The sequence below is a fragment of the Diachasma alloeum genome, unplaced genomic scaffold (assembly GCF_001412515.2).
Source record: "Diachasma alloeum isolate Michigan unplaced genomic scaffold, Dall2.0 Dall_scaffold_00277, whole genome shotgun sequence".
Classification (NCBI taxonomy): Eukaryota; Metazoa; Arthropoda; class Insecta; order Hymenoptera; family Braconidae; genus Diachasma; species Diachasma alloeum.
Genome location: NW_021680416.1, coordinates 6,177 through 22,806, shown reverse-complemented (window position 1 = coordinate 22,806; position 16,630 = coordinate 6,177). Strand labels below are relative to the sequence as shown.

Sequence of the window (16,630 nt, the reverse complement as noted above, 5' to 3'; positions counted from 1 at the left end):
AATGATTTAAATTATATAATGCGCTAGCATATTGAAGAGCACGCGGGTTAAAATAAAAAAAGGTTTATTAAATTAAAAGAGGCGAAGATAAAAATACAAAAGGACGTGTCATAACGAGGGAAAAAAGAATGAATTAAACAATTGAGAGACGCTGCCTTCGGAGGAGAGGTTCAGAGAAAAGAAAAAATGTGTAAATGATGGAATGCAACTGCGGAACCTAGAGATTCGTTACAATAGTGATGAAGAGACAGAGTCTGAAATAGGGGCATTCGATTGTAACATAATATTTTTTTATGACATGTGTATAAGTTATAATAATAAGTCATATACAAAAATAAAATGAAAATGTTTATTCTGAAGTTATAAATACAGAAAGAACGTTTTTCAGAGGAGAAACAGAAAAGACGAAGAATGCGTGTTTCAAATGAATTGGCATAAACATCGATGAGGTAAAAAATTTCAAGCCTTTGCCTTCCTTGCAGTAATGACTACAGAGCTCTCCGACTTGATTACACTGAGAGGATCGTCTCCGATGAATCTCAACATATTCCTTTAACTTCTGTGACTGGTAGAGATTAGCATGCAAGACTGGTGAATATGAATATTTCGTATTTCCTTGAGAGAACAGTTTAAAATCTTCTATGAGCCATTCGTAATCAATGCGATTTGCGCCAACCTTACTGCAGCCGTTCTGTTTTTGCACGTGTGATGACATAATGTGAATAGTTCCGATCGGTTATTCTGAAAATGATAACAGTTTGAATATCAATGGCAGATTACATTACCGAATTAAAAGTTATTTTCTCACAAATGTGATGTATGAAAATTTATGTTGTTAAGCTCGAGTGAAAGACGGTTTGCAGGGATTGTAATTGTGCAAAACGAGGTTAGAATCACTATTTATTGAACCTAGTAGCATGAATGCTATTTCATTGTATAATAAATTTACCAGTGGTTTTTATATCTCGAGTTATTGCAAATGGCCCGACGTATAAATAATCTTACAACCCAGAACACGAAACAGGCGATTGTAAAGGCATAGAAAACAATAGCAATATCTATCGGCTCCATAGCTAGCCTCCCCAATATTATTTGATGTCTAATGGCTCTGGCTGTTTACGACAGAGACCACAGTCTAACGGCCGGTGTCTCTCCAATATAGTTATTTAGAGGATATACTAAATTTTGTCGAAGAAGTAACCCCGATTTCAGTGATGAATAGCATGAGCATCAGTGGGAATTTGAATAGATTAAGTATATACGGCTGAGATATTACTTCTTTGGCAAAAAGGACTTTAACCAAAACGATCAGAAGAAGATATAAGGAGTGGGGGCACGTGATGAGTAGGATGCAAATGACCGTCACTTTAGATAGCATCATGTAATAAAAAAAATGACGGTCATGTGACCAACAAATTTTCAATCTAAGGGTGGGTTTTCACTCTGAGCGGACAGTCCGCAAATGACACGACTCGTCCGCTAAAGTCACCGACATACTCGAGCGGAAGGCGCCAAAATTCAAACCTTGCTTTGTTGATGAAAATCATTAGACATTTCCTCCCAAAACCCCAAATTTTCAGCATAATTGAATATACACTCCGCCTAGTCTGTAACTTCTCATTGAATTTGGATTCAATTACTGAACTTACATTAATGAATTAGGATGGGTTTTCACTCGTAGCGGACAGTCCGCAAATGACAGCGACTCGTCCGCTAAAGTCAGCGACATACTCGAGCGGAAGGCGCCAAAATTCGAGCATTGCTTTGTTTATCATGGACATCAGTAGACATTTCCTCCCAAAACCCTAAATTTTCAGCATAATTGAATATGCACTTCGCCTGGTTTGTAACTTTTCATTGAATTTGGATTCAATTATTGAACTTACATTGATGAATTATCCATTTTTCAAATTTTGGTGCCTTTCGGTTAGGTGTGTCGCTGTCATTTGCGGACTGTCCGCTACGAATGAAGACCCACCCTAAATGACAAAAAATACTTGTCGTCACTAGGCCCGATAAATCGCAATTTTAAACTCGCTTCGCTCGGTTAAATCGCGGTTTTCAGGCCTATTGACAAACAATATTGTTCGACACATGGCCGTGGGAACTTTTCAACCTCATATGATTACAGAACTCACCTTCAGCTCGTCCTGTAACCTCATATTCGCCAGAAAAGTTTCTCACAGCCTAGCGTCGAAATGTACTACTTCAAATTTTGGCGCTTTTTGGTTAGGTTTGGTTTGGTGTGTCGCTGACTTTAGCAGACCAGTCGCCAAAGAGGATTGACTAAACTAGAGGCTCTAGACAGCGGGACTGCTACTGCCGAGTTACCGGCACAGGCAGTTCGCCCAGCCGTCAGATTCGATCGTGGCGGCATCCCTCCGTTGGGGTCGAACTACTTTTGGCTTGGAGTCAGTCCAACCCCGAGATCTGAGCCTCTACTTTAGTCAATCCTCTTTGCCAGTCGCTGTCATTTGCGGACTGTCCGCTACGAGTGAAATAGTATATTTCGTCACTAGGCCGAAAGAAACTTTTCTGGCGAATATGAGTTTGCAGCCCGAGCCGAAGGCGAGGGCTGCAATCATATGAGCTAGAAAAGTTTTTTTTGGCCATATGACGAACAGTATTTTTTGTTATGACGACCGTAGGCAGAGATTCACGGACGCGGAGCGGAGCGGAGCGTCCGTGAAGCGCTGCCTCACGGCCGGAATGACAAAAATCCATATAACGGTCTTGTTCGAATCATAACCTAAAATATGTCGAGTGAGGTGGGTGTTGTCTCCGGTAGTTGCGTTATTTGTCCAGTCAGCAACGAACTTCGAGTATTGTTGACTTTGCACCTGGTACATCTAGTCCTGCAGCTCGAAGGAATCCACAAAAACTTAAGGTATTATTGACGGGAGATTGAGATGAATCACGAATAATTGTAGACACTGCCTTGGAAAATATTTCATGTGAGAGTATTCTATCTTGGTGAGTTTACTGTATATAAAATGGATGAACCATTGTGATTTTCAGGGTGTGGGAATCATCGTCTAATAAGATTACCTGCACCATGTCGTTGTCAGTACACAAACAGTACGGCAATACTACAGTTGAGAGACTTCGCTTTGCATATGAATGGAAAATTGAAAACTTCAAACTCCTCCCTCAAGAACATGGAGAGTTCATCTCTTCTCCTACTTTTCATCCGAGGGAAAAGGATAATATGAAATGGAGGTTAAGATTGTACCCAAGAGGTTCCGGCAAAGAGAACGTGGGCTATACTTCACTTTTTCTCTTCCTTGATTGTCAAGATGCTGCAAAAATGAAAATCAAAGTACACTGCAACCTCTCAATCGTCAGGTCGACAAGTGTCAATGCAACTTTTTCATTTGAACAACAATTTGAAGACGAATTGTTGTCATGGGGTTGCCCGCGAATGATCGAAAGATCTAAATTGGTCGACACACCTGACCCTTGTTCAATCACTATAAATTGCAATGTTGAAATCCCACGGGGAGTCATCACAAAATCAGTTGCTTCAGTGTCTTTTGATTTGCAAAAGGGTCAATTGAATGAAAATTTTTCCCAACTCATCAAAGATTCACGTTTTGTCCCGTTTTATGACGTCACCATTATCGCCGAGAGGAGAAAATTTCGAGCCCACAAACTTGTTCTGGCCACGCGCAGTACTGTTTTTGCAGCGATGTTCGAACACTCAAAAATTGGAGAGCATCGTAAGAATGAAGTGAAGATTGAGGACATGGACGAAGCCACGGTGGAAGGAATGCTAGAATTCATTTACGCAGATAGTGTGAAAGATCTTAAGATGATGGCACGTAAATTATTGCAAGCGAGTGACAAATACGACTTACCTCGCTTGAAGGCGATGTGTGAGAAAGCCATTTAAATGTAAATAGTGCGGTAAGACCCGCAGAGCACCAGGTAGTGTAGTTTGAGTGATTCACGCAAGAGTGAATGGAGTAGTTCACGCAGAATATTTTCTCTTCGGAGTGATTCACGCAAGAGTGAGTGCAGTGGTTCGCGCAGAATATTTCCTTTTCGCATTTAACAAGGACAACGCTTCCATTTGGAAACAAAATTCCATAAATTTCATAAAAACTTTCTCTTTTCAACGTTTTCTTCTTAGGAATGAATTATAAAATGGTTCAAACTTCCAAAAAATATAATTCGTTTCACCTAAAATTTATTTTCGATGCCATTCTGGGTGTAGAAAAATTAGTTACAATTTTGGAAATATTATTCTTTGATTAAAAAATTAATAATAATTTGATAATTCATTTAGAAAAGGTCATGGTCTCGGAAAATCGGAATTTTTCAATCATTTCATTGCTCTACTTCAAAAAGTCGACTTTCTATTTTTTTACATATATTTGAGAAATATTCCTTCATAATTATACGTAAACAGAAGGTATACTTATATTTCAAACTTAATGAAAAGGCATCAACGTTGCGGCGCTAGTGTACATTTCTATACATACAATTGTCAACATAAATTCTGTCCTACTAGCCTGAACTGAGTATAGCATGTGATTGACCAGTTAAGAGTATCCCTCATTCCTCATTGGCCATGAGCCCCCACTCAGTTAAGGTTAGTAGGATAGAGCTTTTGTTGACGATTGTATACTATGCTTCTCTACGGCACTCTGTCACGAACGCAACTCTCTCTCTGTCCGCTTCGTGATTTTTTGAACACACGGGAGGCATAGGGGAGCCATACTCTACGTATTATATTATGAGAAGGTGCTCCAGGGAAATTAATTGTCTAAAATTTTGAAATTATATACTATGCTGTACTACAGCTTTTTTCCTTTCTAATAAATTTACGGATAATAATAAAATAACAAGACTTGGTTTTAATGCTGTACTGAATTACAAATGTACTTCTTGATTTTTCAACAACTCTTGCAGTTGATGATATTAAAGACATTAAAGATTGTACAAAAATGGAGAGACAATAGGTATAATTTAGGACTGACTCTCCGCCAAAGTTCAGCTGAATCCGTCCATTAGTTTTTGAGAAATCGCGATTTTTTTAACGCTTTTTCCCAAATGTCTCGGGAAAAATCCAACCGATTTCAATATTTTTTTTCAATTGTTCGTCTTGATGTCCTTGATTTTAATCAATCAAAATATATATACCCGTTCATACAAAGTTTTCGAGATCTATCGATTTTTGTATTGTTACCTCGAAATCGTTGTTTGGTCTCTAGCAGACGCAAAAATCGGAATATCAACGTGTTTTATGAGAACGATGCAACTCGAGCTGAAAATTACAATAGTTTCATATCAAACGATATTCAATTATTGATAGTGATTTTACTTGAGTTTTTCCGAATCATACCTTGAGATTTTGTGCATTTATTCAGGCTATGACCAGATATAATCCAATTTAGCTACGACTCGATATCCCCCACCACTCAAATCTAAGTTCCCAAGTAGCAAACCTTGCGAAAGATATCTGAAAGTATACCAAAAGGACTGACTAATGTCCGTCCAAAAGGTATCTTACAGTCATCCGATAACTTTTAGTTAACTTCTAGGTAACTTCTAGACACAAATTACCTTTTTGGACAGACATTAGACAGCCTTTTTGGTATACTTGCAGATACCCTCCAGAATTGTGCTACTTGGGTTCCTTCTTTCCTGGCGGCGGTTATACCGTTTGGTCATTGCCGCCACAAGAGCCGAGAACATTAGGGCGAGTTTTCATTCTTCGTTAACCTCATTGAATAAAGAATTTCAGGAGGTATTTTGCTCGTTTTATGTCGAGATAAAAACTTACTTTTTTCTCGGGCCAGAGGATATTTTCATCAACGGAGGCACTAGTTAGGTGTCTTTGGGATCGTTCGAGAGTTTAACACGTGGAGGGAACTCAATACAAAAGAGTTGTATAGAAAAATTAAATTCTTATGATTATTTTCTATACAGTAGTTTCAATTAGAAATATTCTGTTGAGAATTTTTCCCATCCAAATTTCAGCCAATAGAATTGCACTACTCTACGTTATTTTGTATAGCCCCCACACGGTATTCAACTGATAATTTTTTGATAATTTCGCTCATCATTTTTCATGTTGCCTATATGAATATATGAAGAACAACAGATTTCCTCGTCGAGTGAACGCCTCGTTGAAACTAACAGATATTCTCCAATCGGGTATTTATTTTATTATAGAGTAATTTTTATAATTATTGCGGGACATAAGAAAAAAAGGAGAGGATTTGATAGGCCCATAGAATTAAGGGGACCGGTAAGGATTTGGAAGGTGTGAACACAAGTCCTGGTTACACCTAACGAGTGTTAAAATGGGATATAACCAGAGGTAGAAAGGTCTCGGAAGCACTTGGGAAGAGGTTTCCCAAGACCTATCCAGGTCTGAACGGAAATACCTAAGTAGAAGTTGTCAGGTCCAATTATTCGACTCGGGAACCCCTCCCCCTTCCTCTTCCCCTTCCCATCATCAGACCCTGAATCAACTAACATAATACCACCTTATGAACTAACATAAGGTTCATAAGGTTTAATGACCCTTAATTTTTACGGAACAAATCGTAGAATTTGCGTGGCGATTCGTACAATTTCAGTTCCGACTCACACTTTTGATTGAATTTCACTTCGCTCGCGGATTATGTTTCGAAACGTAATTTTTACGTTTTTTTTCTGGTAATTTTTATTGAATTTTTCTCTCCGTGTACAGTCATTTTCATGGAGTTTTTTTTTGGAGACAGAGAAACAGAAAAACATTTCCTGGAAAAAATTACGTGCTACCACTATAAACCTGACGCAATTTGCAGCCTTGGAAGAACTATCGCGTTACACCTGAAAAATTATTGTCTAGCACTAAAAATTTATTGTGATCCGAATTATTTTTCCGATGCCGTAGAATAATTATTCTGGTGTAACATGACAATTTTTCTGGTGCTGCACGATAATTTTTACAATAGTGCACCACTTTTATCATGATGGCACATGGATTTTTCTAGAAAATTTTTCCCCATCGAATCCTTGAGAGATGTAGATTTTTCCCGTTTCAATAAAACAATTTTCCGGGAATACTATTTCAGACATCTAAGATTCATTAGCTCATTTCGGATGCCTAAGTATTGCCTCATTGTTGTAAACAATTTTAAATCACTTTTTAAAAATTATGAAACAAGTGACAGTGCCACGTTCAGGGTCTTCTGGAAATCTCGATGCACTGATAGAAAAGATTAGTCATTGTTAACGAATGGATTTGGTTGGAGACGAAGGTCTATTCGATCTCACCAAATGTTCATTCGTTAATAATTAACAAATGCACATTCGAGAGACCTTGTTAGACACGATTTTCACCTTTCAAGTGAACCATTCGTTAACTATTAACAAATATTCGTTTGGTCATATTAAATTCCGCCATTTGTTAATAGTTAACGAATCTCGTTTGGAATAAGTGAATCAGTGTGAGTCTAGTCGCACTCATTCTGAAGCAAGGATGATAAGCGAGTGGAAAATTTTAAGGAATCCAATTTTGTAGAAATATTGAGTAGAACAATACCAAAAGACCACGTATAGTCTTTCTTAGATACGTATAGTTCTCGAGGATATTTTTTATACCTGCAGCGCACGTGGACGTCTGATAGTAGCTTCTTCGTTCGCCTTATCCTAGCAAAGGTAATAAACGAATGGAATTTTTTTTTGATAATATGAACATAAGGAAAAGGAATCTAGAAGAGGAATAATATTCTGCAAGTCCTTCACGGAAATGAAAATAATTAATTTGTCATGGAATTAATTTTTTATTGGAAGAGGTCAATATAGAATTTTATAAATTCTAGAATATTTATGCGAAATTCATTTTACCTTTCCTTTCCTCTTGTCATGGCCTTGATCTTAATTTTTGTTCTCATATCTAAATATTAAAACCTGATATAATAATGGACACATTCCAAACAGTATGGATTCAACAGTTTCAATTCACGACATAGAGCAACATGATTGTCATAATTGAAACCTAATCAGGTTCGCCGGAGAGTGACTCAATTGGGGAAATACGATTTTGAAAAAATAAATGCTTTTCTCAAGTAAATGAATTGTTGGCAAAATATTTTTCGCCAAATATGTTTTTTGGTTTTTGGCGTAGGCGGAAAGGCAGATTGAAAAATGTATCCTTTCCGCACGCCGTGACGAAAAATAACGTTCTCATCACGGGAAGTAAAATAAAGGACCCTTACCCACGTGCTTACCAATAGTAATTCTGCACGTGGGCATGACTCCTTTATTTTCCTTCCCTTGGTGGGAAATATACTATTTTTTCACACACCTGCACGGAAAGTTCGTACTTTCCTCCCGCTCATCAAAGAGCAAAATACGAACTTTCCTTTGCAGGCGTGTTAAAAAATAGCATGTGCACCTCGGGCGGGAAAACATGACTTTCCGCCCTTGATGCACAATATACTATTTGTTCGCAGTGTACAGCCCAAATCTATGGTTTTTGGCCGCATGATTTTAAATTATTGGGTCTTTTGGATCTCACACCAGCAACTTCCCTGTCATGGATCCGTATGATCGATGGGTAACGCCAAGAGCTGGTACAGCTTGAATTTTGATGCTATACCATGCTTGTAAATTTATAGAAAAAAAATATTTTCAATGTAATTGAAAAAGGAATTGCCTTTAGGAGGAAGGTGATGAAATGGTTGGTGCCGGATATCTACCTGGTCATCCATAATAATTTTTGTAGTGACGAAACTTCGATTCAATGAATTATTGATTAGTTATTAACAAATTTCTAACAATTGCCAATCTTGACAACCGTTTGTGCTATCGAACTAAGATTGGTCTTGAAAATTCCTCAAAAATCTGCATAAAGGAATAGAGTATTTCAACAACTTTTTGGGGACAGTTCAAGATTATCATTAAATTTTAGTTCATAATTTTTAAATCATTAATAAAGCAGTTATCGCATATTGAACAGCGAATTCGACGAATGACGAATTTGACCGGATGGCCGCCAGCCAATGAGATCATACCACGCGATATGAGGGGGGTTGCTGCACTTAAGGGGTTAAAGTAGAGGGATATGTGTCAACATTACGAATACGTAAGAGGAACAGGAAGAGACAATCCGATGAATATTAAGTTGCGCCTTTTAATCTAGTTAATGACTCCTGTATTTATTAAAGGAACATCGGCCATCGGGAATTTCATTCTATTGTTCGAACATTAAGGCTGCGTCGTTGAACTTAAAATTTAACAAAAACTTGTGACGATCGAGTTTAAACTTCTTTTTTTCTGTTTTGCGAATTAATCATCGCACGAACGAGAATGTGTGGTCGAGTGTGGGCGACAATCTCCACTCTGGTATGCTTCTGATTTCTGATAGCAATTTCTCACTCGAAATCTCAGTACGTATCAATTTAAGGGGTAACAGAAGTTTACCGTTTCCTCGAAATTTTCAAACAAATTTCCTGCGCAGTGATTAATATTTTTCGGACCTAAAGCACATTGATCTTCATCATCACCTCCTGAAGATTAATGTGCTTCGATTAGTGATAATATCGATAACTTTTGGCTGGGAATTTGTTTAAAAATTTGAAAAATTAGCAGCTTTCTGTTACCCCTTGACGTTCATTCTCATCAATCTGGCAATCAGGAGGTGGAACAAAATGAATTAATCTTAACTCGAAATCATTTTTTTGGGAATGTGTGGGAATTGCCTCTTATTGATATAAAGGTATTCTGCGAGAATTCGAATCATGATTTTTTGTTTCACCATAGAGATTGTAGATTGTGATTGAGTGTATCAATTTCAGCTATCAGTTCGAATTCAGCAACAATGACACTTAATTCTATGCATATTCTCTGATGGAAAATGTTGCAAAACCGAAATTTTCCCTTTCGTAATTCATACATGTATGTATGACCGTATTACGACCAAAAAAATTATCGATTCGAAAACTTTCGAATTCCGGTTGTAACAAAATTATCAAGTGACTAATACGATGATAACATTCACATAAAACTGTTTCACATGCATGCTATCAGTGATGTTTGACGAAAATGATGGAATTCGACCTTGAAATTTATGACGGAACTCTGGTATCGTAAAGAAGTAAAGAAAGTTATCTAGGAAATGATTTGAAACTCCAAGTATCAACAGTCTTTTTCACATATTTCCGGAGATGATTTTGATATTAGTAGTCGATGCATGGTTTTAATCCTAGAAATTGGTTTTCCCGCCGACTGTACTTCATCAAATTGTAGTCCATCCAAATTAAGGTGACTTGAAAGAGATTCATTTAGAACAATCATTGAACACGGAGAGAAATGTTCAGTAAAAATTACGGAACTCACAATTCGCTCACCAATTACGGAATCGACTCAGAAAATTTAAGTGACGGTATCGTAATTTTTCACAGGAGATTCAGATAAAAATTACGGAACGCTCTGGAAAAATTCGGTGACAGTTCCGTAAAATTTTCTACAACCACATTTCGTTCCGGAATTACGGAAAAGATACGTAATTTTTATTGAATATTCATCTCCGTGAAGCACGTTCTAAATGTCAATACCTATTTGTAGATCTTAATTTATTTCTTAATCGGCAGGTGATTGCAGGGGCTATTCTGCAAGTCGCACAGGTACATGGGAGCGATAAAGACTTGAATACGTGTGTGAGCAACCTGCAGTTGAACCGGTGTCTCAATCAATGCGTGCAACAATACGGACAAATCTTGGGAGCAAGTTAGTATTGTTGATGTTTTCAAGAACTTGAAGTTCATGAAGTTATTCAATTTAATTTTCGTTTATACTCTCCATGGGATTCGTATAACTATGAACATGTCGCTCCAAACGATCAACTGGGTGAATCTGAAAATTCGTGACTGTAACTCATGGCGACATATAAATTTGAACCTCTTTGAGACACCTCATAGAATATTATGGGTGTCCATGTAGATGTACGGGACTTTCCAACCGGCTCTTCCCTTCAAGAGGTGTATAATTGTAAAATTATAAATTGAATGTATTTCACATTAAATTGAAGGATGCATGGTCAGGCATTTTATATTACCATTATTTAGTGTTACCCATCAGGGTTCACAACGGGGACGCAGCTGGTATAAAGTACAAAAAGCCAAAAAGGTTGAAAAATTCTTTGACAAAGTCACACTAATTTAGCTTCAACCATCGACCGTTCCATCGTATAACACATGCCCTTTTAGGATATATGATACTGTTATGTCCAGCGATGAACAGAGACAACACAGCTTAATAAAATAGTTGGGGCGGTTTATTTATTGCTCAAAAGAGTAAATACGATGTGTTTTGCACAAGGGCTTCAAAGACAATGCGTCAAATATCCATGTTAGCCAAAAGACAGTCGCTACCAACGAGGGCTTCTTAATATCCTCGGGAAGATAGACAATTGAATCAGGATTCGAGAGGGGATACACAACAATACAGTTGTTATACAGTCGAACACTAAAGTTCGTGAACAGAATACATAGGATACAAGTTCAGGTTGTTCTCGAACTTTAGTGCTCGACTGTACCTATTACAATAGTATTGTTGTTTGTATTTGGTGACGTGATTCCTGCACTGAGAGAAATTTCAATGGTAATTTCAACTACAAGGGAATTGTCCAACAAATAATAGTTACGGCAACAATAAACATTGTAGGTTCAACTATTACATTAAAGTAAAAACTACATCATAATGTTGATAACGCTATTTGACATAGTAAATCGAACGATGAATCCTAGTTTAATCTACAAAGTTTATTGTTACTGTAAATATAATTTCTTTGACAATTCCCTTGTAGTTAAAATTACCATTGAAAGTTTTCTCATCAGTGTGAAATGTATTCTGAAAGTTCCTTTGCATACGGAGAATTTCATTAATCCATTTACTTTTTCAGGCTATCCAGGAGCACCTGGGGCACTTGGAGCCCCTGGAGGTTACGTCGGTGGCATTGGAGGAATTGGCAAAGTGGGTGGAATTGGGGGTGTAGGATCTGCAGGTCCCGACGGTCCATGGCCAACCGGCTCATCTGGCCCTAGCGGGCCATATCCCGGTGATCCAGACTACGTTCCTTCAAACTAATAAATTCTAATAAATTCTCTAGGAGATCATTCCTGTTTCCCAGAGTTCTTCATCAGAATCAGGAATTTTGACTGTGATTAAGGCATCTATGAAGGTACAAACTAGCCGTACATAAACCGTATGTAACAGATTATTGTAAAGAGGAATTTCAGAAAAATAGAATATCAGAAAAATAGAATTTGGGATGAGTGTACCAGATATATAAAATGAAGAATATGAATAAATAGAAAAAAAATATTCTCCCCCCCCCCTCCCTCCTCCCACGGGGGATCTCAGGCAAAACTTCGTTTCCTATTTTTCCATGTGTTCACCTACAAATCAGTCAAAAACTAGTCAATCACCTATCAATTCATGGTGATGGATCGGCCAGCGATCGATTAGCAATCAATCCCCGATATCGGCTACTCAGCTATCGTTTGTCGGTGTCGAGTAACCAGGGATTAGTGACCAACCAACGATAAATCGACCAGCAACCAAGTAAACAAGTCAAACCCCCTCGGAGCCTCTTCTCGAGTTCTGTGAAGATACTTTCATATACGAAAGCCGAGGTTCCACAAATTTCATGTGCGAACGTCAATTTCCGCACTAGAGGCCTCGATTTCACATGCAAATATTTTTCGTTGACGATTGTCAATATTCACATACCATTTCGTCCATCGTGATTCACATATCACTTCGTCCGTCCTCCTATAGATAATCTTTGAGGATAACAATCTTACCAAGAAATTGTAGCAATTCAGTAGTGAAGCGGTAAGCCGGGTTAAGTCGATTTTGACCGGTCGCCAGTTTTTGACGAATATCTCGGAATCTAAAAGAGATAGAAATTTTTTTGTCAAAACCTTTTTTGTAGAGTCAATTGAGGGTTATAAAAAAGGTAGTAATGCCGTCGAGATTACAGGATAAAATTTTTGGATAGATCACGGTCAGAAAAAACATCTCAAGTTTTGGAATCGTCGCAATCTCGAAAAACATGAGATCGGTGCATCTCGTCACGATTTAAGGGAGAGCTTATCTTGGCTGGGTCTCGACTTTTTCGGGGTTTTGTGTTTTTATATGTTTTTATCTATATATTTTTTATATATCTCCGATATATAGTTACGATAGAAAAACGGAAAAAAAAGAAACAAAAACAGAAAAAAAAAGAAAAAGTGGAGACCCCGGCAAAATAAGTACTCAAAAAATCGTGATGAGTTGCACCGATCCAATGTCTTTCGAGACTGCAACGATTCCAAAACTTTTGATGTTTGTTCAGACAGTGATGATCTATCCAAAAAATTTATCGTGTAGTCTCGACTCCACGGAGAGAAATGTTCAGTAAAAATTACGGAACTCACAGTTCGCTCACCGATTACGGAATCGACTCAGAAAATTTAAGTGACGGTATTGTAATTTTTCACAGGAGATTCAGATAAAAATTGCGGAACGCTCTGGAAAAATTCCGTGGCAGTTCCGTAAAATTTCTTACAACCACATTTCGCTCCGGAATTATGGAAAAGATACGTAATTTTTATTGAATATTTCTCTCCGTGGGCATCACTAAAAAAAGGTCATGAGAAAATTGTTGCTATCTCTCTTAGATTCCGAGATATTCATCAAAAGCTGGCCAAAAGTAAAAAACGACTTAACCCGGTTTACCGCTTCGCCACTGAATTATTGTAATTACTACAATTATTACAACAACAAAAATTTATTAAATAATTATAGGAATGAAACGCGTCCCGGTGGCCTGGCGTAGTGGTTAAGGCCGTTGCCTCACAACGGATAGGTTCCAGGTTCGATTCCTGGCCGGGTAGAATGGTGAGATCTAACCATTTTTAAAGTCTTGATCAATCGCCATATAGTCTCATCAGACTCGAAGCGATATAAAATAAGCATAAAAAAAAAAAAAAAGAATGAAACGCGTCACGTAATCCTCCGGCTATGTATCAGGGATACAGCCCCACCCCGGATTTTTTTCCAATCGTTGAAAGAACGAATAATAAAAATTGAAGCAGTATTGAATTTCCGTTTCATCCTGGGAAATTCAGAGATCTAATTTGTACTACCTATCGATTTCGGGTCTCGTGATAAAAACAAAACATGATTTCTGATTAATTTTTCAACACTTCATTGACATCTTCTTAACGATCGTTCAGAATCTATCAAAGCCGTTGGAATGCTATTGACATTAACCATCAGTGGCCATGGGTAAATACATTGTCCGATAAGAAGTGCAATTTATTGACGTATCGATAGAAATGTGAAATGATGAGAAAAACATTAAATATTACAATATTAGCCAAGTCCATGACCTCATATCCCACAAGCAAATAACTGGCTTTCATTTATATCCACTGCAAGTCCGATGAACGACACTTCATTGAATGTCGCTTACGCATGAGGCTCTTCATACTTCTGATGCGAAGATGAAATTAAGTATCAGTATCACAATTATTTTCTTGATTGGTTCAAGTGCTGCCGATGCAGTATTAGAGAATGAAGTAACCGATCGCGGATCAAGTAATCAAAACCAAACATCGGAGGATGCTTTCCATCCTATTCTGCTTGAGTGCCAGAACTCGGATTATCGGACTTATATTCAATGTTTGAAGAGGCATAAACGACATCATGAACACCATGATAATGCAGGTACTATAGATAAAACACCACAAAAGGTCTCTATTTGAATAAAATGAAATGATTAGTAATAAATGGATTTAACGTCAAAGAGAATATATTTTTCAATCTAAAAAAAATTAGATGCTACTAAAAAATGCTTCAACGATTGCGGACTTGACCAGTGCTCTACTACTCATTGCGTTCATCAATGTCACTCGAAATGCATGAAAAAGATCAAGGAGATACGCCAATTCATTACCGAATTTGAAACTGTGTGTACTCATGAACACTGCTCGCCCAAAGAATCTCCAGCAAGCGTGCCTAATATTACGACTAATATTGATATCAATAATGTTATTCATAATCATGTTAAAAAGGAGACACCGACGACGACTTTGCGAACTCCTTTACCACCAACTCCAGTGCCGCCAACCACAAGTCCGAAACCACCATACGGATGGTTTCCACCCATTCAAGTTCTATCAGAAGTGACAATCGGTGGCTGCATCAATTACCAGAATTGGCCCTGTATACAACGAACACAGGTAACGCTTCTGAGTTTGGATATTAAAATTCAATTCCGCATTATTTGTTTGTGTTCATTCTTTCTCAATAATTGTTGAATCAATGTTTGAAATTGTTCATTGATAGAGTTTGATGAACCTAGCTAACCGTTAAGTGGTCGCCAAAAAGGGGAATCCCCGCCGTTTTTCGATTTTTTTTCCCGCAGAAACTCCGTGAGTGAAAATACATAAAAATTTGGTTATAATAACTTATTGGTAGAAATGAAAAAAAAATCAGTGCCGGTCGCTCGTAGGGGTTGGTGAAATCGAATGTGACCCATGATGGGTCGAATGGTACATGTTTTCAACAACATTTCAGAATGACTCAAAAAGTCATGAAATGGGGACAAATCATCGAAATTTAACATGCCATTTTCGGGGTCATTGCAATAACTTCCTCTTTTTGGGTCAGGACTTTAACCCCTCACGGACGGGGCCCTTTTGTTTCCAAGCATGAAGTGGGCTCGATACAACTAGAATGTAATGACTTCTAATCAACGGAAAATTATGAAACCGATATGTAATTGAAGCTACAGTATTCCCTTTTTCGTTGTGATTTGTTTGGTTGAGTTAAACTCTACAGCTTTGGAAAATAATCAATTTTAGAGAGTCCTTTATATTTTCGTGGGTCGATGCCGTACGTGAGGGGTTAAAACTAATAATGTAGAAAGTAAGCTTATATTCTTCATGAACTGGATGGGTGCACCTCGTCGCAATTCCAGAAGGATTTATCTTGTCTGGACTTCGAGATTTTCGGTTTTTTAAGTTCACGAGACGAGACGAGACAGATATCGAGACAAACATTTGAAAAACAGAAAATACTGAAACTCAGACGTGATGGATTCTTCCAAGTTGGTGACGAAATGCACCGATCCAATGACTTTCGAGATTACGACGATTCCTAAATTTTCGATGTTTTTTTAGACCGTGATGATCTTTCCAAAGTAATTGTCGTCTAGTCTCGATGGCATCACTACTTGAAGATTAATTATTAAGGAATGAGTAAAAATGATGTTCATTGTTCTGAATGTTATCACTAATACTCTCATTTTTGTACTTAGCCAGCAAATTTCGACTGTTCCCTCTGCACAAATGTCTGGTACAAATATCAGTGTGAAGTTCACTGTTGTAATGTTCCAATACCAGGATCTCAAGGATCAACACCATTTACTTGTTCTGGACATGTGTAATACATAATTCCAAATGGGATGTGGAGGATACAACATAATATTTGATAGTTGGACTGATATATTTAAAGTTCATTAATGTAGTGGGGTAGCGATGATGAAAACTTTGTTGATAAACTGGTGAAATACGGTTAATAATCATGCATAATTAAATTATCATATTGTGGTGACTATGTCTCCACTACATCTTTGTCA

The 16,630-nt window shown here is 37.6% G+C and overlaps 2 protein-coding genes and 1 long non-coding RNA gene across 4 annotated transcripts; 2 read left to right on the top strand and 1 right to left on the bottom strand.

Moving 5' to 3' along the window:
* Positions 1-335: 335 nt before the first annotated feature.
* LOC107038086 lies at positions 336-1,356 on the bottom strand. The gene is made up of 2 exons (XR_001460879.1): positions 950-1,356; positions 336-741 (listed from the first exon to the last, which is right to left on the bottom strand). It is a non-coding gene; the product is annotated as an uncharacterized LOC107038086 (long non-coding RNA).
* Positions 1,357-2,710: 1,354 nt separating this feature from the next.
* Positions 2,711-4,744, top strand: LOC107038080 (speckle-type POZ protein-like). Its single transcript, XM_015256962.1, has 2 exons — positions 2,711-2,887; positions 3,019-4,744. Exons 1-2 carry the CDS (start codon positions 2,757-2,759, stop codon positions 3,890-3,892), a joined length of 1,005 nt encoding a protein of 334 aa, XP_015112448.1. The 5' UTR covers positions 2,711-2,756; the 3' UTR covers positions 3,893-4,744.
* A 4,435-nt stretch (positions 4,745-9,179) lies between these two features.
* Positions 9,180-12,265, top strand: LOC107038085 (chorion class CA protein ERA.1). Of its 2 annotated transcripts, XM_015256966.1 has the most exons (4): positions 9,180-9,345; positions 10,249-10,263; positions 10,593-10,728; positions 11,903-12,265. In XM_015256966.1, the coding sequence occupies exons 1-4, from the start codon at positions 9,310-9,312 to the stop codon at positions 12,085-12,087; spliced, it is 372 nt and encodes a 123-aa protein (XP_015112452.1). In that variant the 5' UTR covers positions 9,180-9,309; the 3' UTR covers positions 12,088-12,265. The 2 variants fall into 2 exon arrangements, with proteins under 2 accessions (XP_015112452.1, XP_015112453.1); XM_015256967.1 differs by lacking the exon at positions 10,249-10,263.
* Positions 12,266-16,630: the final 4,365 nt, after the last annotated feature.